This window comes from Oncorhynchus mykiss, chromosome 3 (assembly GCF_057628025.1).
Source record: "Oncorhynchus mykiss isolate SJ-2025 chromosome 3, ASM5762802v1, whole genome shotgun sequence".
In the NCBI taxonomy this organism is placed as follows: domain Eukaryota; kingdom Metazoa; phylum Chordata; class Actinopteri; order Salmoniformes; family Salmonidae; genus Oncorhynchus; species Oncorhynchus mykiss.
The window spans coordinates 40,341,231-40,369,197 of NC_143024.1; the positions used below are offsets into that span (position 1 = coordinate 40,341,231).

The 27,967-nt window shown below is 41.5% G+C and overlaps 1 protein-coding gene across 1 annotated transcript in view; it reads right to left on the bottom strand.

The window, feature by feature from the left end:
• The window catches only part of rspo1 (R-spondin 1), a 30,120-nt gene extending 6,639 nt beyond the window's left edge, over window positions 1-23,481 (bottom strand). The window contains exons 1-5 of the mRNA XM_021595405.3: window positions 22,973-23,481; window positions 10,245-10,966; window positions 7,590-7,781; window positions 1,773-1,916; window positions 423-629 (exon numbers count right to left, since the gene is read on the bottom strand). Coding sequence (XP_021451080.2) covers window positions 423-629; window positions 1,773-1,916; window positions 7,590-7,781; window positions 10,245-10,344 — 643 coding nt within the window. The 5' untranslated portion in view covers window positions 10,345-10,966; window positions 22,973-23,481. The remainder of the gene's footprint in view (window positions 1-422; window positions 630-1,772; window positions 1,917-7,589; window positions 7,782-10,244; window positions 10,967-22,972) is intronic.
• Between the last annotated feature and the right edge of the window lie 4,486 nt (window positions 23,482-27,967).

Below are 27,967 nucleotides of genomic sequence, written 5' to 3' on the forward strand. Positions count from 1 at the left end.
CTCTTATCGTCATCCAACACTGCAGTGCACTGCATGGCACCCTCCCATCTGTCTTGCCTGTTTGGCTCTTTTGAAATGTTTGTTTACATGGTTCTCAGTCAGAGACTCCGTGTCCTTACTGAACAAACACCTTTGAGGTGCCAGGTCATGGTCATACAGGGGTTTGGTGTTGTGTATTGCCTTGGACATTTATAATATTGCAGAGAAAAAAAAAATCTTATTTAGTACAGGGAGTTTATGACTTCATCAGAAAAGATGCTGATCACAATATTATTGACTCTGTAGTTGTGTTGAACTGTTGTTTTGTCATCTTTCCTCTACTGTCTCATTCCTGTCTTTTATCCATCCATATATTTATTGTCGGTTTCACTCTATTTCCTCTCGTTGCCACTCTCCTAATGTAGGTATGTGTTAGTGCTCACCTCCTTTCCCACATGGTGCCTTCTGCACTGTGCACTTCTGTCTCTCAGTCTGTGGAGCACAGGGCCGGGGGGAGGACGCAGAGACCGTGTCAGGGCTGGGGGCCTGAAGAAGCTCTTGCACTCTGGTCTGTGTGCCTTTCTTAAAGCCACACGTCTTGTTCTTCTTCATACAGGGACCCCATGGGCTCCATTCGCCCAGTTCACATTCTACAGACGGGATAGAAAAGAGGACAGAAGTTAAATACAGTTTTAGATGCACACACATAGAACACACATGCAACAAGCCCAAATTGAAACCCATTAAGTTTTAGATTTCAACAGGTCTTGCATGTTCACAGTGAGAAAGCAATGCAGAGGAACTTATCCAGCCCAAACAGACATCACTCATTTGGCCTTGTCAAGTGCAAAGCCTCTATCTTACCAAGTCTGTCCAGTTTATCTAGAGACCTCCACTGTTTTACCGCTAGTGACATAATGTTGAGCTTAAGTCATGACTCTATCTGTCAAGAGCTGGTTTCCATTGTGGGGGAAATGTCAAACTTTTTCTGGGAAAATATTTTGACTTTTTTGTTAAGGGTTGGGGGGTGGGTGGGGGTGAAGCAAGCAAACTTGATACTGCCAAAAACAATAACAAGGAAATTAGAGAATATATAACAAGAGCGGCTGGAATGAGCACTTTCTGTAAGGTAAGGGAGCAGGGGCAATGCCAGAATGTCAACCTGGGGGTTGACATTCTGAGAAGTCAAGTGGGCTGGAGCAGCCAGCTAGCACTAGACTTGCAGAGTAATGCCATTAGTGCGATATTTGCTTACTTGTGACAGAAATAATTTCAAAAGAAATCAACAAAATGATCCTGCCGGCCTCCCTCCGAAGTTCAGCTGGCTCGCTGGTGATTGAGAAACAGCAGAAAGAAGAAAAAAGGAACAGCGGAGGAAGAGAGCTCAACAGAACACAGCTTCTCCACGTCACTGAAGTCTCGAACTGAACTCTCATATGGCAGGCGATATTCATCCGACAGGCAGAACATACTTGGCTGCTGATAGCTGAAGGGTATTTAGTATACCATGTGTGATGGGTTAGGGTGAACTGGGTATGTTATGGGATCAAACATTCAAGACTTTGTGACAGGCTCTCACCACAAAAACTCATCATACTCAACTTCATATGCTTAATACTCAATGTATGGGTAGTGTGGGACTTACAGTAATATTATCTTATTGAAAAGCTAATATGTGTCAAAAGGCTATGTGCCCTTAAACTCATTGTTCATAATCCAGTTCAGTGTCAGCTGTGAGTGAAGCTGTGGCAGGGGGTGAAAGGAAGAGAGGTCAGAGGTGAGAGGTCACTCACCTACGCACTCCATGGTCCCGTTGGTGGTGCTGAGGCCTTCAGGGCAGCTGGGGTAACATCGCCCTCTGTGTGAATATAAGCCCTCCTTACATTTTGTGCAAAAATTTCGATTGAAACACTCCTCACAATTCTCTATTTTACATTCTGAAAGGAAAAGGGGAGACAAAAACATGAGTCAAAGAGAGGAGGGAATGAGGAAAATCAAATCACACTTAGTTTAGTTCATGTTCATTGTGTTAACATAGTATACACGCACACTTTGCATTAACTGACAGCATAACACACCACTGTTCGTTGTTCTGGCTTCAAGCTTCCGCGTTAATACAGAATGATACAGTATTACCATACAAAAACAGCAAAGTATGTTTAAAAAATGCGAAGCCTTCCTTCTGCACTAAGGGATCCTCTTCTCCTCGGGGGAGGGACAAGAATGTGGCCTGATTTGTATTTACTATGAGAGATTTATTAGTGATAAAACAATGGGGAGAGACTCTTCGGGGATTTTGCATGAATAACACCCATGTCTTAAAAGCATATGCATACCACGGCTATATTTTTTGGAAAGCGGGTGGCCGGGTGCGGGCCAAGAGTAGAGAGCACGTCAGCGGATTTCCACGCACCTTTGCCTCGTTAAAAACACAGCTTCTCCAGTCAAACAAGCAACTACTTTAAATTGAGGGTAATTACGGGCGTGGGAGAATGAAAAACAGACACCTTAGAGGACTACCAAGAGCCCCCCCCTTTCTCATCCCAACCCTTCTCCTAGCCCCCTTATTTCACGACCATCATTATCTTATTCTGAAATAATAACATTTTCTCTGCCAAAACCAGAGTGTGGAGACAGAGGCACGCTAAGCGAAGGTCACAGATGTAATCCTTACATCTCTGGGTTGGAATATCGGTGAGTATCCAGTCACAAAACACTAGACACCTTTCCCATAAACAACTAAAATAAAGAATGTCTAGTCGGCTGGAGTCTTGCCAGGAGTTCGAAACGAGCCAAAGGGAAGAATCCTCGTTGGGATTTTAATGCCCTAACCTCAATTATTACTTTAAGCTCTTGACAGCTAAATTTGACGTTACTGATGTTCGAGAGCAAATACTTTGACAAATGTAGCCCTAATGTAAAATACATGTGGCTAACAAGACATCTTGGGGATTTCGATATGTCCGAAATTGAAGCGGCTGACTGGATAATAACAGCAGGTTAGCCACGGAGAGGCTTGAGGAGGAGGTTGAGGAGACTAACCAGCATGCTCAGCGGCCTTTCGGGATGCAGTGGACAACATTGAAACAATAAAGACTGAGGTTAAGTTAATTTCAAGTGACAGTAAAACATGAACAAAAATGTGGGGTAGAGTGAGCCAGAACTTTTGTTGTTTTTATCCAAATTGGACTATTTTCCAAAACCGTCTTCCTGAGTACCTAGCAGACAGACATGCTCTGAGGTTATGGCCCTGTGTTTATGTTCACATATTGTACATGTACAAAGTTTGTCAGGCTATTTCAAATAAATATCTTGAAGCAAAGGCCAATATGTTCAGGTGGATCCTCATTATGTATCTTGTAATGTGATTTCAGGTAGCCACATGTGTAAACAACGCTATGTGGGATAATAACTCTTTGTTTAATTGAACAGGCCCCTATCTCGGACCATGTTGCTGGTATGAGGAGTATCACACATACTAGCCCCCCTTATTCCAACCTTATTTCAACCTGCTGATTGACAGTAAGCTTCTCTGCTGCGAAGGCATCTGGACAGTTACAACTCGTCCAGGAGGAGCTGTGTAAATCTGTATGCTATCTCACCTTCCTCTCAATGTAAGAGCTATAAAATACCAGGGTTAAAGAGTAGGGAAACACTGTTTAAAAGAAAGCAATAAGTGCTTCCTATAACTCAGTATGTACAGTACCAGTCAAAAGTTTGGACACACCAACTCATTCCAGGGTTTTTCTTTATTTGTACTATTTTCTACATTGTAGAATACTAGTGAAGACATCAATACTATGAAATAACACATATGGAATCATATGGTAACCAAAAAAGTGTTAAACAAATCAAAATATATTTTATATTTGAGATTCTTCAGAGTAGCCAACCCCTGTCTTGATGACAGCTTTGCACACTCTTGGCATTCTCTCAACCAGCTTCACCTGGAATGCGTTTCCAACAGAATTGAAGGACTTCCCACATATGCTGAGCACTCATCTGCTTTTCCTTCACTCTGTGGTCCAACTCATCCCAAATCATATCAATTGGGTTGAGGTCGGGTGATTGTTGGGGCCAGGTCCTCGGATATAGCACTCCATCACTCTTCTTCTTGGTCATATAGCCCTTACACAGCCTGGAGAAGTGTTGGGTCATTGTCCTGTTGAAACACAAATGATAGTCCCACTAAGCGCAAACCAGATGGGATTGCATATCGCTGCAGAATGCTGTGGTAGCAATGCTGGTTAAGTGTGCTGTGAATTCTAAATAAATCACAGACAGTGTCACCAGAAAAGCACCCCCACATCATCACACCTCCTTCTCCATGCTTCACGGTGGGAACCACACATGCAGAGATCATCCTTTCACCTACTCTGCTTCTCACAAAGACACGGCGGTTGTTACCAAACATCTCAAATTTGGACTCATTAGACCAAAGGACATATTTCCACCAGTCTAATGTCCATTGCTCGTGTTTCTTGGGCCAAGCAAGTCTCTTCTTCTTATTGGTGTCCATTAGCAGTGGTTTCTTTGTAGCAATTCGACCATGAAGGCCTGATTCACACAGTCTCCTCTGAACAGTTGATGTTCAGATGTGTCTGTTACTTGAACTCTATGAAGCATTTATTTGGGCTGCAATTTCTGAGGCTGGTAACTCTAATGAACTTAACCTCTGCAGCAGAGGTAACTCTAGGTCTTCCTTTCCTGTGGCGGTCCTCATGAGAGCTAGTTTTATAATAGGGCTTGATGGTTTTTGCGACTGTACTTGAAGAAACTTTAAAAGTTCTGGAAATATTCTGTAGTGACTGACCTTCATGTCTTAAAGTAATGATGGACTGTCATTTCTCTTTGCTTACTTGAGCTGTTCTTGCCATAATATGGACTTGGTCTTTTACCAAATAGGGCTATCTTCTGTATACCACCCCTACCTTGTCACAACACAACTGATTGGCTCAAATGAATTAAGAAGGAAAGAAATTCCACCAATTAACTTTTAACAAGGCACACCTGTTACTTGAAATGCATTCCAGGTGACTACCTCATGAAGCTGGTTAAGAGAATGCCAAGAGTGTGCAAAGCTGTCATCAAGGCAAAGGGTGGCTAATTTGAAGAATCTCAAATATAAAATATATTTTGATTTGTTTAACCCTTTTTTGGTTACATTATGATTGCATGTGTGTTTTTTCATAGTTTTGATGTCTTCACTATTATTCTACAATGTAGAAATTAGTAAAAATAAAGGAAAACCCTGGAATGAGAAGGTGTGTCCAAATTTTTGACTGGAGAACCACAAGACACTACTGTTTGTTTCGAGACTACTAGTAAATCTTGGTAATGTTCTTTTAAAAAAAAAATGTTTTGCAACAGAAAACTAAAAGGAGTGTTTCTTATTTGTCCAGGTATTCCCTCCCATTTTCAGTCAGATTTCTTCAGTTTGGTGACAAATGTGACATGATTATGTTTTCAAAGACATGTACCTTATGACTTGAGGGAGAAAAACTAAAGGGAAATACCCCTGAACCATTTCAGTTCCATATTTGTATTGCGTCAGGAGTTCAGCTTTTAGGAAGTTTGTTTGTAATAGAAAAAACTAAACATTACAGACATCTGGTATTAAATGATGTTGCAACAACCTATCTAACAAAACAACAACTTGCATACACCAAACAGCCTGCGTGTTCTTCCTGTAACAAAATATAATGACTACAAGCTGCCTTGCGCTCTAATTGCCTATCATCATACGCACTTTCCTCAAAAATAAGAAGTTGATCTAATTTACCATTGGAGAGGCAAGTTTAGTTGCATGATTCACAAGGGAACATGCAAAATGAATAACTCAGTTGTGTCCAGAAAATATACATTTACTTTAAAAACATGGATGTTTTGATACATAAATGTTAAAACACAACGGGTATGGACTGTGAACTGGCATGAACCCCTGGCTCGCGAGACAAATATAAAAAACATAGACATCCTAGAAAAAAACGACAAACAGCAGTGCATCAGAAATGTTTTTGTTTTGAGTTTCTTCCATTCCTGTTTTCCACCCACAAGTAAGAGAAAACAGACCACGAGCCGGGCCCTTGGCACCCCTGGTTCAGAAAAAAGGTGTTTGTGCCTCCAGAACCAACATGGAGGAGTAATGTAAACATTACACATGTATACCAAACCTATTCCACCCTACTTCACCCCACACCCCTTAAAGGAGGGCAGGACCTACTTATTTGTTCTCATTTTTTTGCTTGCTCATTAAGAAATGCAGCTGCCATGACTGAAGCCAAATGAGAGTTGTCTTATGGGTGTGGTATAATGTGGGTGTGTATTCGCATGTGGGAAGTGTTACTACACTTACTCTGCCAAAACAGTACACAGTTACAGTCACTCACTCTTCTAGATAACTTGAAACAGTCTAACCAGGTCTTTTGTGTCTGGAATTAGGCAAGGCTAGCTAGTGCTAGTCAACTTCTTTGGCCAATTAGCTTCAGGTGTACGACTGTTGAAAAAAAGGTTTGACAGGCTAGTTAGGGATCATCAATAAATTACACAATGTAAATGGAAATATTTTCATGTTTTAGTTCTCATTAAATGCTTTCAATATTTGTATATGAATTTCTACAGTTTATAGTCAGTTTAAGGGTTTTTAAGTCATTGACATTTGGAGCTATTGAAATGTTAAAATATTGTCCCATGTATATTGTGTAATTTACTGATAGGGATATCCAAAGTCAAACCAAATTTACCATGGGAATTACACCTTAATTCCATGACTTACATTTTCTTTCTTAATCATCTTCCAAATCTCTGTGTTGCACGAGACTGACTTTATGATTCCACTTTGTAGTCAATTTTGACAATAGAAGGTCCTGTTTTGATTCAGTTGGTCTTTAAAGGTAGACTGGGCAAAATGACGTTACCACGTGCAGCAGCACAGGTATTGAGACGAGCGAGATGCAGGACTCCGCTCTCACACTGTCACACACAGTATCTGCCCATATGCACAGGTTCACATTCACGCTGTTCACAAAAACAGCGGAGGTTGAGCCTCACGATTCAACGCTCTTAGTTGTCGTGAAAATTGACCCAATTTGCTGTTTACTTTCTGTATCTGTGTCCTACCGCTGAGTCTAGCTTTAAACTGTCTGAATATTACTGCAACAGAACAATAATGTTCCTGCCATGTCTCAGTTCAAGGCCCATCTCCAGCTTGACAGATGCTATTTGCTGATCTTTATGAGTGTGTTGTTGTGTTGCATGTCATTGCTGTGGCTGTGGTCATGTGGTGAAGACAGCTCCTTCCACACATTGGCACAGCAGTTCAAAGTGGAAATTACACCTCACTTACCACTGGACCACATTAGTGCCCATTGTGTGTTTACCATTATGGTGACACATTGTGATGATATGAATGTTGTACTGGGGAATATCTTGAACATCATTGGATGTGGGTTTTTTTGTACAACACCGAAAAATGTCAACACAAATATAGGAAACCTTTTTACTGGGGCTTTCCTGGTCAGTTCACATCATAGTCACGAAAAACATGTCGCCCTATTTAGGACACAATGCATTTAAAAAACGAACAATGAAGTCCAAGAATCCAAACTCACGGATGCATCTGTTGGTATCGGGAGTCCGCATGCCGAAGTATCCCTGTGGGCACGAGGCGAGGCACACGCCTATCTGGCGGATGTCGTTGCGCTCCAGGAGAATGAAGAGTTTGGGCTTACATTTTATACAGCCATTGTATTCGGAACATCGCTCACAGCCATTTGAGCAAGATGGTGGCCCCTCAGTGCTAACTGTGGAAATATATGGGGAAAGAGAGAAAGAGAGGGAGAAAGAGAACAGTCATTAAAAACCAGCATATAAGGTCCAGTTACCACAAAGTGAATAAGTATTTATCTGTTGGAGACAAACACTACATTCAACACTGGCAATATCAGTGAGGACATGGCCCTTGTCTATTTTTGCACCACATAGCCATAAACCTGGCAGTAGTTCATGTTGCAGATAATCTATCCAGGGGCCATGCCAAACATCTTTGTTTGAACAGTTTTCTCACTGTTTACTTGAAACTGCTCGCCAGAGATCCTAAACAGATTTTGGTTAGAGAAGTCCGAGTGTTTCGGACTGACATCCTGCGATGATCGATTCCACATCATGCCATGACATCACACAGCAGGGGCCCCCCTGAGGTCAACGAAAAGTGACTCAGCCATCGGGATCTCGCCAATTACATGAGCGTGCCGGCCAAAAAGGGAAATGCGCACAAGTGCGTAAAGTCTCTTCCCAAGAGCCGAACGTCTTTTGGTGTTTTAACCATCCGCCCATGAAGCTGAATATAACAATCTAAGAATTCTACTAAGCCACAAAACTCTGTCTCAAAGCACCCCATCTGCATTTGGCTCTCATCCACATATAATCCCATGATCATACTTCATATCTTCATATCCCTATTCCCTCATCTTCCAAAAAGGCTAGAACTCGGAGACTCTGCTCTGCTGCAGTCAGTAATTTAAATGATTGCTCAGAAAGCGTGTCAATATGCACATCCTGTTTCTAGGGGCCATTTGGTGCCAAAATGGCGGTCATCCCGGGTTGATTTACAGGCCTATGTGGTATCAGCATCTAAATATATACACACTCACACTGCAATCAATCTGCCATCCCTGTCTCCCAGAGATAAGTTGGGATGGTAAAAGCTTTAAAAATGTTCTCCCCGCAAATCAATTACGCCATGGCTGAGTCATGGTGACCTCGCATGGGGATGCAGCCAAAGTAGCTGTCACACAGCCAGACTCTTAACACTTTAATAATGATTAAAAAAAAGTAATAATCACACTGTGCAAAAGTTAACCAGAGGTGGGGGGGTGTAAGGTGTTTTCGGACAGTATGTTGAGACAGTTTTTGACCCTGCTGCTAGAGGTCATGTACTAGAGCCGTATTACTCCTTTGGATGAGGTGTTGTCGAACCAGGAAAGACCGGCACAGAACATACAGAGATGATGTGATGAAAATATGTTCTGTAAATTCAATGCAGATATGTTCATTTCTAATTTCTAATCTATGAACAGCTTCAGTCCTAACATATAAAGCCTGTTGTGCATGGCAAAGTTAGAGCACCTGTTTCCCTGAACCTAACTCCAGCAAGATGAATAACACTAAATCATACACATCAACAACATGATTATCTACCTGCCAGCCAACAGCAGCGGGTAACATCGTCTGTGGGTTAAACCAACTGAAGGTTCCTTGCCGTGTCATTCTCACTTTGTGTCTCAGTCTCTATAGAGGGTGTTCTAGTACATTTTAAATAACCAGGAAAATAAACTTTTTAAAATCACTTCAAAATTCAGGGGGAACACTGTTCACCAAGGATAAGCCTCTTAAATGATAATTGACACATCTTGCCTTTCTTGCTATCTTACCTTTTACGGTACAGTAAAACACACTTTGCTCATCAGAAATACGTATTTATTGTGCAATTGAAAAGACATGACAATTCTAACAAGACACATCTGATAATGCCTTTCCTCTGGACATCTATAGCCATGCCAAAGCCAAGCTTTATTTACCAAACGCCAAGCTCAATACAATTTTGACCTCTGACTGCTTGGATGTTTTTGTGAGGTGGGGGTGTAGGGGGGGGGGGGGGGGGGCAAAGGCTGGTATCCTCTAAAAGCTCTTCTGAGGGAAAAGGCATTATATTAAAACCAGTGGTAATGCCTTGCACTGAGATTCACCCCGCTCTGAGGGCAGACACTGAGGCTGAGAGTAAGCTCTGTATTTGTGGGTGCATGAGGTCAGAAAAGTGTTTATAAAACTGCTTGAAAACCAAACAATGGAACATGGTCCAACAACCATGAGCTGAAGTGTCCGAGAGTTGTTCCTCTCAGTGCCTCAGAGGCAGACATGGAGAGAACTGTGGTGCTGAAGCTCTAGCCGTAAAACCCAGGGTGAATCCGCCTAAAACCCGACTATAAACATTCTTAATACCCATAAAAGCTCAACATAAATCAAGAGAGGCGTAAATCATAAAAAGAGGAAGAAAAGAGGGTCATTCAAAGACAGCTGAGGCTACCATAATCCATCTTGGCAAAACAAATAATGAGGATGAAGAAAAAATAAACAACATGTAATCTTTACTGCGGCCGTTAAATGTTTATAAGAAATGTACCACTGTGGCTCTCGGTGGCTGCATGGAAACCAGAGAAAGAGAGAGAGTGAAAGAGGGGAAGGGATTTGAGGATTTGGTAACTCACTCCGTCTCTGCCTCTGTCCCTTTGAGAGCTTGAGGCCGCTGTCGCTGTGACCCATGGATCCGAGAAAGACCATCGCCAGAGCCACCAGTCCCAGCTGCATAGTCCCTGGTGCTGACCGGCCAAGCGGGGTCCCCCCTGCAGGCAGACGGATAAGGCGGGGGGCCCCTTCCACTCTGTGACAGGTGGATCACTCTGCTGCTGTTGCTGCTCCTCCCTGCTGCTTCCCTCCCTCCGCTGCTGCTGTCCGCTGGGTCTCTCTCTCTCACTCGCTCTCTCTCTCTGTCTCTCACTGTCTCTCTCTCTCTCTAAGGGCTGCTGTGTCCACAACTCCCTTCAGCGGAGGATTATGCTGCTGCGGCTGCAAATCCAAGCATGCCCGGGGCACAAGCCATAATGGTGGTGTGGGGGGGGGTCGGTTGACGATGTAATGGAGGAGCGATGCGTGGAGTATGAGAGGAGAGGAGAGGTGGAAAAAGGAGGAGAGGAGAGTGTGGCACTCCTGTTGGTTCAACCCATGAAGACTCGGCGGGGCTAGCAGGGGAACAGGCAGCCTGTTGGAGGATCGCCAAGGAGCGTTTGGTGTGAATGAGCACCCGAGCCCAGGAGCATGTGTCTTATTAAAGATGCTCTGAGGAGGCGTTGGGGGAGGGACAGGAGTGGGGCTGCTAAAAAAAGCTGGAGACTCCTACATGTGACAACGCATCTGTCTGTGCCAGGACCTGCTAGAGAGACAGAGACAGAGACAGAGACAGAGACAGAGACAGAGACAGAGACAGACAGACAGACAGACAGACAGACAGACAGACAGACAGACAGACAGACAGACAGACAGACAGACAGACAGAGGAAAATGGGAGTTGGGAAGGGGTGTGTGTGATGGGGAGAGAGAAATAATGAGACATGAGCGCTAAAACACCAAGCCATTAAGTTAGCATGTCAAGAGAAAATCCACCTCTTGGCCAAGACTGAAACAGATACAAAGTTTTGTAACAAGAACGGAAATTATATCAATTCCAACCATGTCAACCAACAGTGAACCAATGATAAGTACTGGAATTCAAAAACAGTAACTTGACTCCTCCGTTCTTTAAACTGCTTTGAGGGAAAATGTATTGAAACATTTCCAAAATACACAGTATTATATCTGATAAGTAAAATACTTGTTTAGGGCAATCAGCGTCCATTTGTCTTTTGACCTGAAATCAAAGCATAAGATAATGCACTTTCATTCCAGATTTAAATGGACCGCAGTCATTTCCAAACTTTGAAATCGATGCAGATTCATTCAAAGTATTAGCAGCTATGGCACAAAGAAACAAAATACCCCAAATAGTTTTGGGTCGTTTGCTACACTTCCAGTTGCCTTTGGAGAAGAGAGTTGATTTGAAAAATCTGTTTGCTCCATTCTTAAAGTAAAATAATGAAAAAACACATAATAGTCCTTCTACAAACACTTGGAATGAACAAGTGGTGCAGAGATCTTCTCAGATAGTGTCAAGCTATATTTACAGCTCTTGCATATACGGAAAACATAAGGCATAGCTTGTCTGGAACAGTACAAACAGGGTCTCCTACCCCAAGGGTGAAACAGCAAAACAGGGCCATATTTGGCTGTTGTACTTATTGTGGCTTGTGAATCATACAGAGTAAGCCTACAAAGACATTTTGAGTTCTTAAAGCCCATAAAAAACTGCCCCTAAATAAAGCAACTTCTCATTCAGAAAACAGCCTATGTGGCATAGACATGAGTCACAGACATGTATTCTACTGTCATAATGTACTACAAAGTGTAAATAGGATCGTTTTGGTCATAGTCAGTCTCGACCAAAACATAGTTTTTTTGTGTGTTTTTTAAACTTGTGTCTGTGACTGCATCACAATGGAAATGAAAGTTGGATTTGTTTCAATCCTGGTCACATGCCGTCAGCTGGCAGCACAATCATCAATTCGGAGTGCAGCTAGCTGCATGGTTGACTTTGGATATCCCTATGGGGCTAGTTAGGGACAATAGGGTAAATTACAAAGTGTACATAGGACAAAATGTAAAAATTCCATATACAAATTAATATACAAATAATGAAAGCATTTAATGAAAAAACAAAAAAGGTGTGCAACATGAAAATATTGTCTCATTTACATTGTGTAATTTATTGTAATTTATTGACGGCCCCTAAATAGCCTCAGAGATAGGCTATTCAAAGTCAAGCCAACTTTGCCACAGTTTCACACCAGCCAACTGAAGCTAATTGTCAAAATAATTGAGCTATCTCTTCCCACCTGCAAACAAACACGAGACATGCACATCAATCCACACCACAAAACCAACTTCAGTCATGGCCGCTAGCATTTCTTAATGAACCAAATCGAAAACGAGGCCAAATCAGGAAGTGCAGACACCATTTAACATTCTATAATGACCTATAATATCCCTAAAACGCACTATAGTGTCCCTAAAGAAAGTTTGAATCAAACCTGCAAGAATCCCAGCTAGATCTTACATTACTCCCACAACCCCGCCAGGCAGTTTAGCCTCCAATTCTGACCCTAATCTCAAGTGGCTGTGCAAAGAATCCAGATAAATTAAAACACAGAGTGTAATCCAGTGAACTCTGTAATTTTTTTTATTACCTTTATTTAACTATGCAAGTCAGTTATGAACAAATTCTTATTTTCAATGACAGCCTAGGAACAGTGGGTTAACTGCCTGTTCAGGGGTAGAACGACAGATTTGTACCTTGTCAGCTCAGGGGTTTGAACTTGCAACCTCCCGGTTACTAGTCCAACGCTCTAACCACTAGGCTACCCTGCCTTAATAAACTAAGGAGGACTGGAATGAAAAATGACAAACCATACATCCATGTGGCATTAATGCAACTGGGTCCTGGACTTCCTGACGGGCCACCCCCAGGTGGTGAGGGTAGGAAACAACATCTCCACCCTGCTGATCCTCAACACTGGGGCCCCACAAGGGTGCGTTCTCAGCCCTTTCCTGTACTCCCTGCTCACCCATGATTGCGTGCCCAGGCACGCCTCCAACTCAATCATCAAGTTTGCAGACGACATTACAGTGGTAGGCTTGATTACCAACAACGAGACGGCCTACAGGGAGGAGGTGAGGGCCCTCGGAGTGTGGTGTCGGGAAAGTAACCTCACACCCAATGTCAACAAAACAAAGGAGCCTCCTAACCACATTGACGGGACAGTAGTGGAGAAGGCGGAAAGTTTTATGTTCCTTGACGTACACATCACGGACAAACTGAAATGGTCCACCCACACAGACAGTGTGGTGAAGAAGGCGCAGCAGCGCCTCTTCAACCTCAGGAGGCTGATGAAATTCAGCTTGTCACCAAAAACACTCACAACCTTTTACAGATGCACAATCGAGAGCATCCTGTCGGGCTGTATCACCGCCTGGTACGGCAACTTCTCCACCCACAACCGTAAGGCTCTCCAGAGGGTAGTTAGGCCTGCACAACGCATCACCGGGGGCAAACTACCTGCCCTCCAGGACACCTACACCACCCGATGTCACAGGAACGCGAAAAAGATCATCAAGGACAACAACCACCCGAGCCACTGCCTGTTCACACCGCTATCATCCAGAAGGCGAGATCGTGTACAGGTGCATCAAACCTGGGACCGAGAGACTGAAAAACAGCTTCTATTTCAATGCCATCAGACTGCTAAACAGCCACCACTAACATTGAGTGGCTGCTGACAACAAACTGACTCATTTCGAGCCACTTTAATAATAAAAATTGGATGTAATAAATGTATCACTAGCCACTTTAAACAATGACACTTTATATAATGTTTACATACCCTACATTACTCATCTCATATGTATATACTGTACGCTGTACCATCTACTGCATCTTGCCTATGTCGTTCGGCCATCGCTCATCCATATATTTTTATGTACATATTCTTATTCATTCCTTTACACTTGTGTGTATAAGGTAGTTGTTGTGAAATTGTTAGATTACTTGTTAGATATTACTGCACGGTCGGAACTAGAAGCACAAGCACTTCGCTACACTCGCATGAACATCTGCTAACCACGTGTATGTGACAAATAACATTGGATTTGATTTGAACTACACGGTAGAACATGAATCCAGATTGATAGCCAGTGTGGCTGAGATCGACCAGACAGCCCCTCCCCAGTGAGCCCATTTGTGTAAAAATGTCTTGCTATTGTAAAACAATATTAATGTGAGCAGGGACAGTATTTAATTAAGGGGTCTCGTCCATCATGATGAATAAGAGTGTCTCTCCGAGGGGAGTCTCTGAGATTAAGGGCCGCTGACTGAGTCCCTCTGTTGCGGCGAGTTAGTATGTGAAGAAGTCACACACACACACAAACACACACATTCATGCTATACACACACACACATCACAACTGCTGCTACCAGACCCTTATTATGATTGCTATATACTGCACAATTTAAATACTTGCTCCCCAATATTGGACTGTAAATTGTGCCCTCTTGTAATTATACTTATGCTAAAATATGTATTATATTCTACTGAGCCATTTACTTTATGTTCATATTCTCATATTTTATTAGTTCTTATTGATGTTGCATTTTCGAGAAGGAACCTGCAAGTAAGGATTTCGTTGGATGGCGTATACCATGTGTATCCTGTACATATGACTAATAAAACGTCAAACTTCAAACACACACACAGTAAAGAAGCTGAAACAGAACAACAACAGGCACACACACTAACACACCACAACAGCACACAGTATGAAGGCAATTGCGCATACTGTGGTCCACATGCATACGGACAAACAGTTTGACACCCTAAATACTCCTTTAGGCAGACCAGCCTTGCCAAGCCATGTCAAAGATCTCAGTTAACCAGCTTAAGGATTTAAAACATTTTTTAAATGATCTCCAAAAACACCCGCACACCCACCCGCACCCGAGCTTTCTCCTCTGCTGCTGCCCGGGTTTATTTGCCTTTTGAGGTGAATATTAGAGACATTTCTTCAACACCTACCCCTATATTTACCGTCAAGAGCCAAAAACGATAAGGTTTGTTAATTGAGAGGGATGCTTGGAGAGCAAGACATGTCCTGGACCAGGGGAATGAACAACCTAGAACAACACGTCCAGACCAGGTGCTGAGCCATTTAAGAGATGTTTCACACCGCACTCCACCTACAACACTTTACTACCCGCCAATGAAGCACACTCTGTCCCATCCATCCGTATCCTACCTTGATATTACGGCGTGGCCACTGATACTCAGATAGAGAGAGAGAAGGGGTGCTAGAGAGGAGAGAGAGAGAGATAACGAGAGAGAGTGCAGCGTGTGAGAGAGCGAGAGAGATATGAGGACGAAAGATGGTTGAAAATGCGTAGAGTGATAAGACAGTAAAACAGATGAGGAGCAAGATGGACACAAAACACACAACATGACAACATGAGAGTCATCCTTCCACATTGACAGCTGACCTGTCCTCTGGATATGAGGAACATCTCACTGAGCTACTCTGGGGCCACAGTGCCATTTCTTGACAGTTTTCTATGTGCTCTGTCTCGGTTCCCTCATCCATTAAACAGACACAAGCACTGTGTCCCCTTCTTCACAGCCGGCTCCATTCATCTGAATGGAACTGAACTCCCTCATCAAATAGTCAGGAGATTCAATTGCCCTGCTTTGTAAGTCCTTTTGATGAATCAATTATTAAATCAGGCAGGCTCCAGTGAAAGGGAACTCCCGCCCTCTGGGAATTTTTCGAAACTGACAAAGTGCCACTACACAGAGCTCAGAGTCAGAAACCTAGCCTACCGATGAACCTGTCAAAATAACGTCATCTAGATCTCAGAGGCCTAATTCACTGGCTGATGTGGTAGGAGTAGTACAAGAAAATGTGAGCTCAGTAAAGCAGTAATGGAGTGACACTGTACCATACTCTATTGCATAATGTAAATTAAGTTAATTCAACGACATTCAAGAGACCAAAAGTACATTCAAATAGTCCTGATTATTATGGTTAGCCAAAACCAATGTTCTGATTGTGACTCCCAGAACACTGTACATTTTTGGGGTCCTAAAATCAGACACATACTTATGCTCAGTGTTTGACTTGGACTGAATTAGGTTCAGGAACTCAGCAATACTTTTGAGCTAATAATATTATTCTGTAACAGGTGCAAGAACTCAAGCAATAGAAAATCAGAGGTGCCGGTACTAAGTTCCGGTGATCTCCTGCCTAAATCAAGCACTGCTTATACTGTAGTGTCATTAAGCCAAAACAGCCATCTCCACTGTCAACTTCTATGTAAATAAAACTCCCTAAAAACTGCACCTAAATCCAACAATATTTTAAAAAGCTGTCTTTAGCTCTCTATCATATTTTTCCATTTTAAAGCTGCAATATGTAACTCTTTGGGCTACCCAACCAAATTCACATAGAAATATGAGTTCTAGCTATCATTCTCATTAAAAGCAAGTCTAAGAAGCGGTGGAACTGTTCTATGTGCGTCATTTCTATGCTTCCTGTTCTTAAGTTTCGCTTATGCATCTTTTACTTCAGATAGCTGAAAATACAATAATTTTGGTTACGGAAAATAGATTTCACAGCGGTTTAGATGGTACAATGATCCTGTACACTTGCTTATTTTGTCACATTAACTGGAATTAGGTGAACTATTCGAATTTTACCAACAAGGAAATGGCAGAGAGATTTCTACATAGTGCACCTTTAAACCCAGAACACTAGACACTACTTTATGAGGGAAAGATAACTCTGGCAGTTGCAATCAGCAGCAAGTGTGAGTGAGCCAATGAAAAAGAGCCGAGCAGTAAACAGGCGATAAACACAACCTGTGTTAAAGCACTGAATAAAGTAAGAGTACACACAAGCGTTTCGTTCCACTCCCAAATTTCAGGCCCGGTCCGCCCCACAAGCTGCCTTTGCTTTCCTCTGCTTCCACACAGACACAGGGAAACACCTAAAAACTGTGGCAGCCTACAGAGCCTGCTCTGGTGCTACTTATGGACTCCAACACACCTCCTATTTTTGTAATATAATGAAATTACTGCTAGGTGGTGCCTGCCACATAGGCACCGAATGGAGAGATTGGCTCCAGTGTAAGGGCTTTTAACTGAGCCTTTTTTATTTTCTTTGGATTCAGATCCAGATTATTTGGTTCAACAACTGCAGGCAGCGAAGAAACAGGGAGGTTATGTGCACTTTCACCCAGGCATACAGTACATCAATGTTTGATTTACTTTTATTTTATTATACTCCCATCTCTGCCTCCGAGCTGTAAGCTCCAGTCGCATTAGCCAAACCCGCCCACAGGTCGATGGTAGGGGAGACAAACACAATGGCCAGCTGCCTTCGAGACAACAGTCCAGCATAAACAGAGAGAGAGAGAGAGAGAGAGAGAGAGAGAGAGAGAGAGAGAGAGAGAGAGAGAGAGAGAGAGAGAGAGAAAGTCCACTGTTTGCTAATGATCTGGTGCTTCTGTCCCCAACCAAGCGGGGCCGCAGCAGCACATAGAAGCTCTACACAGATTCTGTCAGACCTGGCCCCTGACAGTAAATCTCAGTAAGATAAAAATAATGGTGTTCCAAAAAAGGTCCACTTGCCAGGACAACAAATACACATTCCATCTAGACAACGTTGCCATAGAACACACAAAATAATATACTTACCTTGATCTAAACATTAGCACCACAGGTAACTTCCACAAACATGTGAACGATCTGAAACACCAGGCAAGAAGGGCCTTCTACACCACACCATCAAAACTAACATAACATTTGAATTAGGCCAATACCCGCTAATTATCAAAATCCAGAAAAGAGCTGTTACATTCTACAACCACCTAAAAGGAAGCGATTCCCAAACCTTCCATAACAAAGCCATCACCTACAGAGAGATGAACCTAGAGAAGTGTCTCCCAAGCAAGCTGGTACTGTTCACAAATACAAACAGACCCCACAGAGCCCCAGGACAGCAACACAATTAGACCCAACCGAACCATGAAAAATAAAACATTTTAATTACTTGACACATTGGAAAGAATTGACCAAAAAGCAAAGCAAACTGGAATGCTATTTGGACCTAAACAGAGAGTACAAAGTGGCAGAATAGCTGACCACTGTGACTGACCCAAAATTGAGGAAAGCATTGACTATGTACAGACTCAGTGAGCATAGCCTTGCTATTGAGAGAAGCTGCCATTGGCAGACCTGGCATTCAAGAGAAGACATGCAATGTGCACACTGCCCACAAAATGAGGTGGAAACTTCCTAACCTCCTGTCAAATGTATGGCCATATTAGAGACACATACAGTGCCTTCGGAAAGTATTCAGACGCCTTGACTTTATCAACATTTTGTTACATTACAGCCTTATTCTAAAATTGATTTAAAAAACAATTTCCTCAGCAATCTACCCATAATGCCCCATAATGACAAAGTGAAACAGGTTTTTAGCAAATTTATTAAAAACAAAAAACAGAAATACGTTACTTACGTAAGTATTCAGACACTTTGCTATGAGACTTGAAATTGAGCTCAGGTGCATCCTGTTTCCATTTATCATACTTGAGATGTTTATACAACTTGAAGTCCACCTGTGGTAAATTCAATTGATTGGACATGATTTGGAAAGGCACACACCTCTCTATATAAGGTCCCACAGTTGACAGTGTATGTCAGAGCAAAAACCAAGCCATGAGGTCGAAGGAATAGTCCGTAGAGCTCTGAGACAGAATTGAAAGAGTTACACGTGGGATAAACAAAAGTACAGTCAATAACACAATAGAAAAATCTATATACAGTGTGTGCAAATGGAGTAAGGAGGTAAGGAAATAAATAGGCCATAGTAGCGAAGTAATTACAATTTAGAAAATTAACACTAGAGTGATAGATGTGCAGATGATGTGCAAGTAGAAATACTTGTGTGCAAAAGAGCAACAAAAAAAGTTAATAAAAACAATATGAGGATGAAGTAGGTAGTTGTATGGGCTATTTACAGATGAGCTGTGTACAGGTGCAGCGATCGGTAAGCTGCTCAGATAGCTGATGCTTAAAGTTAGTGAGGGAGATATAAGTCTCCAACTTCAGCGATATTTGCAATTGGTTAAAGTCATTGGCAGCAGAGAACTGGAAGGAAAGGAGGCCAAGGTAGGTGTTGGCTTTGGGGATGACCAGTGAGATATACCTGCTGGAGCGTGTGCTACGGGTGTGGGTTGATATGGTGACCAGTGAACTGAGATAAGGTGGAGCTTTACCTAGCAAAGACTTATAGATGACCTGGAGCCAGTGTGTTTGGCGATGAATATCTAGCAAGGGCCAGCCAACGAGAGCATAGAGGTCACAGTGGTGGGTGGTATGTGGGGCTTTGGTGACAAAACGTGGAAATTATATGTTTACTTGCTTTGGCAATGTAAACATATGTTTCCCATGCCAGAAAATCCCTTTTAAATTAATTTAGAGAGTGAGTGAGTGAGTGAGTGAGTGAGTGAGTGAGTGAGTGAGTGAGTGAGTGAGTGAGTGTGGAGAGTAGTTAGAAAGTAAGAGAGGGAGAGAAGCAATGATAGTGAGGATATACAGTTGAAGTCGGAAGTTTACATACACCTTAGCCAAATACATTTAAACTCAGTTTTTCACAATTCTTGACATTTAATCCTAGTAAAAATGCCCTGTTTTAGGTCAGTTAGGATAACCACTTTATTTTAAGAATGTTAAATGTCAGAATAATAGTAGAGAGAATTATTTATTTAAGCTTTTATTTATTTCATCCCAGTGGGTCAGAAGTTTACATACACTCAATTAGTATTTGGTAGCATTGCCTTGAAATTGTTTAACTTGCGTCAAACATTTTGGGTAGCCTTCCACAAGCTTCCCAAAATAAATTGGGTGAATTTTGGCCAATTCCTCCTGACAGAGCTGGTGTAACAGGTTTGTGGTCAGGTTTGTAAGGCCTCCTTGCTCGCACACACTTTTTCTGTTCTGCCCACACATTTTCTGTAGGATTGAGGTCAGGGCTTTGTGATGACCACTCCAATACCTTGACTTTGTTGTCCTTAAGGCATTTTGCTTCAACTTTGGAAGTATGCTTGGGGTCATTGTCTATTTGGAAGACCCATTTGTGACCAAGCTTTAACTTCCTGACTGATGTCTTGAGATGTTGCTTCAATATATTCATATAATTTTCCTCCCTCATGATGCCATCTATTTTGTGAAGTGCACCAGTCCCTCCTGCAGCAAAGCACCCCCACAACATGATGCTGCCACCCCCGTGCTTCACAGTTGGGATGGTGTTCTTCGGCTTGCCAGCATCCCCCTTTTTCCTCCAAACATAATGATGGTCATTATGGCCAAACAGTTCTATTTTTGTTTCATCAGATCAGAGGACATTTCTCCAAAAAATACGATCTTTGTCCTCATGTGCAGTTGCAAACCGTAGTCTGGCTTTTTTATGGCAGTTTTGGAGCAGTGGCTTCTTCCTAGCTGAGCGGCCTTTCAGGTTATGTCAATATAGGACTCGTTTTACTGTGGATATAGATACTTTTGTACCTGTTTCCTCCAGCATCTTCGCAAGGTCCTTTGCTGTTGTTTTGGGAATGATTTGCCCTTTTCGCACCAAAGTATGTTAATCTCTAGGAGACAGAACGCGTCTCCTTCCTGAGCGGCATGACGGCTGCGTGGTCCCATGGTATTTATACTTGCGTACTATTGTTTGTACAGATGAACATGGTACCTTCAGGTGTTTAAAAATTGCCAGCAAGACTTGTGGAGGTCTTGGCTGATTTCTTTTGATTTTCCCATGATGTCAAGCAAAGAGGAACTGAGTTTGAAGGTAGGCCTTGAAATACATCCACAGGTACACCTCCAATTACCTCAAATGGTGTCAATTAGCCTATCAGAAGCTTCTAAAGCCATTACATAATTTTCTGGAATTTTCCAAGCTATTTAAAGGCACAGTCAATTTAGTGTATGTAAACTTCTAACCCACTGTAATTGTGATAGAGTGAATTATAAGTGAAATAATCTGTCTGTACACAATTGTTGGAAAAATTGCTTGTGTCATGCACAAAGTAGATGTCTTAACTGACTTGCCAAAACTATAATTTGTTAACAAGAAATTTTTGGAGTGGTTGAAAAACGAGTTTTAATGACTCCAACCTAAGTGTATGTAACATTCTGACTTCAACTGTAGGTGGTAGGAAAGCGTTATCAGTAGTCACTCTCCTTCATGTTCTAGACCCGAAAGACTGCTCAGCACCATCAACACTCTCTAATCTAAAGCAGCAGGTAGTAGTAGCACCATGCAGGGCATTTGCATGTGCACGTGTGCTGAAAAACACCTGGCTCTGCCACTGGAATGCTTCAGGAGCCTCCACAGCCCATTTGGGTAATCACTTCCTGTACAGGGAAAGCTGGGTAAAATGTGCTACAGATGTTGACTATAACACTACAGGACTGCCTGCTCTGTACAGTACAGTAGATCTCTCTCCTTCCTTCCTTCCTTACTTCCTCCTCCAACTCCTTGTCTGGTAGCTCCCACTGAGATCTACAAGGAGGAGAATTCCTCTGTGTTACCAGCACCACCCTGCCCTTTCAAACGCACTCATAGTCTATGGGGCGCCAGCAGTCAGGGTTAGCTGCACTGTGTGTCTGCATGCTGCACATGCTAGCACACCATGCTGACTTTCAGCTGCCTACAATGGTCTTCTGAGGAGAAAAGAAAATCTATTGGAGATCTCCACCTGCCCCAGTCCACTCCAGCATCTCTCTCTACCATAATCTCAGTCTCCAATTGTCTGTCTCCCACCTTTCCTATCACTCTCTCTTTGAAGCGGAACTCAAGGGGTCAGTGTTTATGTAAGACTGGTGGAGAAGCAGACAGAGACAGACAGATACAGAAAAACGGAGAGAAAGAAAGAGAGGGAGAATGAGGAGAGCAAGAAGGAGAGAGGGAGATAAAAGAGGCCAGTGCTGTTTTAATTAACTGCCAAATTGCTGCTGCCACATCGGAGTGCCAAAATAAATGCTCAATTTCTGCGCACTCTATTCCCTAAATATGCTTGAATAGCGACCAGCAGAACCAAAAGCATGCCTCCATACAATCAGGGCACCCCTAATGGATACAAACGGAGGCATTTAGGATGTCTCAAATTTCAGATTTCTTTCCAGAAAAAGTGAGAAATCTATTTTATTAAACATCATGAGGTTCCTCATGCACATAGGTTACTGAAAATTAGATGATTCCTCTTTCGAAAATGCATTTTTGAGTGTTAATAACATAAAATATATTGTTCAGACAAACACTATTTTTCCTTACACCTGACCTGGTTCTACATAATAACGGCAAACAAAATAAAACAAGATCAAATTCAATGTCACTGACATTTAAAAAGTTGAATACTAAAATGATTGCCATAATGAAAAAAAACATAATAATAATAACACTTCAAAAATACTTTCATTTTGACATTTAAATGAGGGTTGTTTATTAGAGGAAGGCCTATTATTCATCATTAATTAAAAGCTAATTAAGCCATAGTAAGCTAATAGGCTAGCCTAATAAATATGTAATTTAGATGATGATATAATTGATTTCCCATATTACTTAGAGATCCCATAATATTTCCCATAATTACAGAGATCTAAACTATTCCAAAATGCATTATCAGTATCCAGTCATACAGAATACACAGCGGAATAACATCTTGGAATATTCCACCTACCTGTGCATTGCGAACCTCTTATGGTGAGATCCAGTGAGGTGTCGGGTCTCAATTTCCTATTTTATAAGGGAAAATTCGTAACTTGTTTGGTTTCAAAGAACTCCTCCTACATGACACCTCCACATGAGATGGGAAAGAGATCCATCATCATTATAGAGAGACAAATCATTCCCTTTGTTGTATTTTATCAGTTGGCAATTTATGTTGCCATCAAACATTTGGACTCTCCATGTGCATTATTTATGGCAATTCAAAAATCTGCAACTCATTTCAAATAAAATGAGAAAGTAATCTTTCAAATGCAATCCACTGAAAAATGTTTGTATGTATTTTGCTATTTCTTTCAGTCAGCGCAGTTATTTATAAGAAGGCTCTTGATAGTAAGTCACTCTCTTAATGCAATTTCCACATAAATCCACTTTTAAGCGTCGGAAACCTTCCAACTCAGACAAGTCAGTCATAATCCTGGGTTATTTGCGTCCAACCCCATCTATTGCCGGAGTCTCCGCATGCATGAAGTTGAGTTGGCCCCACCCCTCAAACTCACAGACTGCGAGACTAAAAACCAGAGGTGGAACTCAATTGGAGTGTACTGTTTGTTAATGTCATCAAATCTTGGAAAATCCCATTAGTGCTAATCTGTGTTGTAATGAAGCACGAAAAAAATATCCGTAATGTTCGGCCATCAAGCCTTGCCCAGCTGGATTGGTTTACGTTTAAAGTGAGACATTTAAATTAGGCATATTCCGACAACCGATTGGATACAATCTTATTTTACGGGCCAAACGAATTTTATAACGATAATATTTTCATTCCTAAAAATATAATATATTTTGACTTTACTTTTAAATACATAGTCCTTAGTGGCTGTGCACAGGCCTAGTCATTTTTACTGACAACTAGACCTACACTAATAAGACTATTGAATACATTTGATCATTTATATATCTCCTAGACGTCTGTTTTCTGCCAGCGCGTCAAGGTGCAGTTTTGGCGCAGGGTAAGAACGGTGCAAAAAATGCAAAAGAAATGTAGACTATGCCCAAATCGAAATCACCATTCAAATGTTGAGTTAGCTGTTCGTTTATTTTTTCTAATGTTCTTTTTTTAGACTTGGCCATATTTGTGGTTTCTTTTTTAGAATTGGCCATATTTGTGGTAGGCTAATATTAACTGCCAATTTGAATTGTTAAATGAAATAGTATTGACTTGAGGTAACAACGTTTGGTTACTAGCTAGGCTATGCCATTACCATGCTATCATCCTAGAGTACATACTGGATGAATTTGAGGGGCAACGTTTTCTACTCATAGCCAAAGGCTATACAGGATACAAAAGTTGTAATTTACCAAAAGTGCTACCTTTCTCTTATTATCTAGGATAGTAGCCAAAATATATCGTCCATGGTAGTTGTGCATCTGTCATTTTATTTGCAGTGGCTGATAACACTTAACTGTCCTTGACAGGTGCTTGCCACGAGAACTGGGCGTTTTGGCGCCATGTGCGAACAAGGTGAAAAATGCCAAGCTAATCTAAGTATGTTTGATTCTTTTGAAGTGTCCAGTTTTGCTAAAGTAATATTGATTGCCAACAGTGTTGGAAAAAGTACCCAATTGTCATACGTGAGTAAAAGTAAAGATACCTTAATAGAAAATGACTAGTAAAAGTGAAAGTCACCCAGTATAATACTACTTGAGTAAAACAAGTACTTGAGTCTAAAAGTATTAGGTTTTAAATATACTTAAGTATCAAAAGTAAATGTAATTGCCAACATATACTTAACTATCAAAAGTAAAATTATAAATCATTTCACATTCCTTATATTAAGCAAACCAGATGGCACGATATTCTTGTTTTATTTCATTTAAGGATAGCCAGGGGCACACTCCAACACTCAGACGTTATTTACATACTAAGCGTTTGTGTTCACGGAGTCTGCCAGATCAGAGGTAGTAGGGATGACCAGGGACCTTCTCTTGATAAGTGTGTGAATTTGACAAATTTCTTGTCTTGAAATGTAACGAGTACTTTTGGGTGTCAGAAAAAATGTATGGAGTAAAAAGTACATTATTTTCTTTAGGAATGTAGTGGAGTAAAAGTAAAAGTAGTCAAACATATAAATAGTAAAGTAAGGTACAGATGCCACAAAAAAACGACTTAAGTAGTACCTTAAAGTATTTTTACGTAAGTACTTTACACCACTGATTGCCAATCATTATTTTAAAAGAACTGTCCTTGTCTTCAGGTAGAAAAGAAAGGCAATGAGAAGGATGGAAGAAACTGTTACATGGGCATGACTCGGACATACAGTATGACTTCGAAGAGCAAGGTTAGTTCATTTGTCTCAATTGATAGCCTGTCTGTGATTAGGAGTCCCATAGTGCGGCACACAATTGGCACAGCGTCGTCCGGGTTTGGCCGGTTCAGGCCATCGTTGTAAATAAGAATTTGTTCTTAACTGACTTGCCTAGTTAAATAAATAAGTAAAATAAAATACAATTCAAATTATATGCCCTCTATAATATGGTATAAAAGTACTACCTTTTCTAATGTTCAATAACTTATTTAAAACCACCTGTTTTGCATAAGATTATAGAACTGTGACAGAAGGGGCATTATTAAATGTAGGCTATGCTGTGTAGACTAGTAGGGAAAGTGGTCCTGGAGTCATGGCAAGTTGTTGAATAAGCCAATGAGTTCCCAAAATGTTGCACTTATTGCCATGAACAATAATCTATCCAGTCAGAGAGCAAAATAAACACAATTTCAACAGAAAAGTTGCAAATATTATATCTACCTCTAAAACCCTGGGACTTTTTCAACTAATATGGTGTACTTCGGTCATGTATCTCTTAACGCTCCCCACATATTTCCTTCCTACCACCTCTCCATTTAACAGAGGGGCAAGGTTGAGAGTGCGTGCTATTCACTAATAAGGAGCAGGAAAGTTTTCTAATGAGTTTTGGCCCACCAATCAACCTAAAAGAGATTATGTATGATTTACACCAGAACTGGCCTCATATAAACCAATCTTGCATGACATGGAATGATCATGTTTAAAGTGTTGTTTAGTAATAGGAAACTCATAGTTCCATCAATCTCTCTCACTCTCTCTCTTTCCCAATGATGAATAATAGTTAGCACACTTGTTTCTCTTGCTTAAGTGTTGCAGAATGTTTAGATACCCATCAAATCAATCAGAGTATTTGTCCCAATAGATTAAGAGGATGAGAGTGAGAGAAGATAGAGAGAAATGACAAGCGAAGAAGAAATGACAAGCTTAATAAGCTTCGGCACTGACAGTATACATTGTGTAGAAAACATTAAGAACACCTTCCAAATATTGAGTTGCCCTCCCTACCCCCATGTTGACTCCAATGCTTCCCACAGTTGTGTTAAGTTGGCTGGATGTCCTTTGGGTGGTGGACCATTCTTGATAAACATGGGTAACTGTTGAGCGTGAAAAACCCAGCAGCGTTGCAGCAGTTCTTGACACAAACCAATGTGTCTGGCACTTACTGTACTACTATACCACGTTCAAAGGCACTTAAATATTTTGTCTTGCCCATTCACCCTCTGAATGGCACATACACAATCCATGTCTCAATTGTCTCAAGGCTTAAAAATTATTCTTTAACCTGTCTCCTCCCCTTCATCTACAACAGTGGTTCCCAAACGTTTTATAGACCCGTATGTATCCATTCAAACATTCAACCTCCAGCTGCGTACCCCCACTAGCACCAGGGTCAGCGCACTCTCAAATGTTGTTTTTTGCCATCATTGTAAGCCTGCCACACACACACACAATACAATACATTTCTTAAACATAAGAATGAGTGTGAGTTTTTATCACAACCCGGCTCGTGGGAAGTGACAAAGAGCTTTTATAGGACCAGGGCACAAATAACAATATAATAATAATCAAGACTTTTGCTCTTTATTTAGCCATCTTACATATAAAACCTTATTTGTTCATCAAAAATTGTGAATAACTCTTCACTCTCACATAGGTAAGTGGTTGCAAAGGGCATCAGTGTCTTAACAGCATGATTTTCCAAGGCAAGAAACTGAGTGCAGCCCTATCCAGAATTCTAGCAGTGTTTTCTGATTAAATAACATTTTCACAGAACCACTTCTTGCAATTTCGATGAGGCTCTCTTGTTCAGATATCAGTAAGTGGACTGGAGGCAGGGCATGAAAGGGATAACGAATCTAGTTGTTTGTGTCGTCTGTTTTGTGAAAGTACCTGCATAATTGCGCACCCAGCTCACTCAGGTGCTTCGCTATATCCCATTTGACATTGTCCGTAAGCTTGAGTTCATTTGCACACAAAAAATCATACAATGATGGAAAGACCTTTGTGTTGTCCTTGTTAATGCAGACAGAGAAGAGATCCAAATTCTTAATCATAGCCTAAATTTTGTCCCACACATTGAATATAGTTGCGGAGAGTCCCTGTAATCCTAGATTCAGATCATTCAGGCGAGAAAAAACATCACCCGGTTAGGCCAGTCGTGTGAGAAACTCGTCATCCTGCAAGCGGTCTGACAAGTGAAAATGATGGTCAGTAAAGACAACTTTAAGCTTGTCTCTCAATTTAAAAAAAAAAACGGGTGAATACTTTGCCCCTTAATAACCAGCGTACTTCTGTATGTTGTAAAAACGATACATGGTCGCTGCCCATATCATTGTATAATGCAGAAAATACACGAGAGTTCAGGGGCCTTGCTTTAACAAAGTTAACGATTTTCACTGTAGTGTTCAAAATGTCTTTCAAGCTGTCAGCCATTCCCTTGGCAGCAAGAGCCTCTTGGTGGATGCTGCAGTGTATCCAAGTGGCGTCGGGAGCAACTGCTTGCACGCGCGTTACCACTCCACTATGTCTCCCTGTCATGGCTTTTGCGCCATCAGTACAGATACCAACACATCTTGATCACCAATGCCCATTTGATGTCACAAAGCTGTCCAGTACTTTAAAATATCCTCTCATGTTGT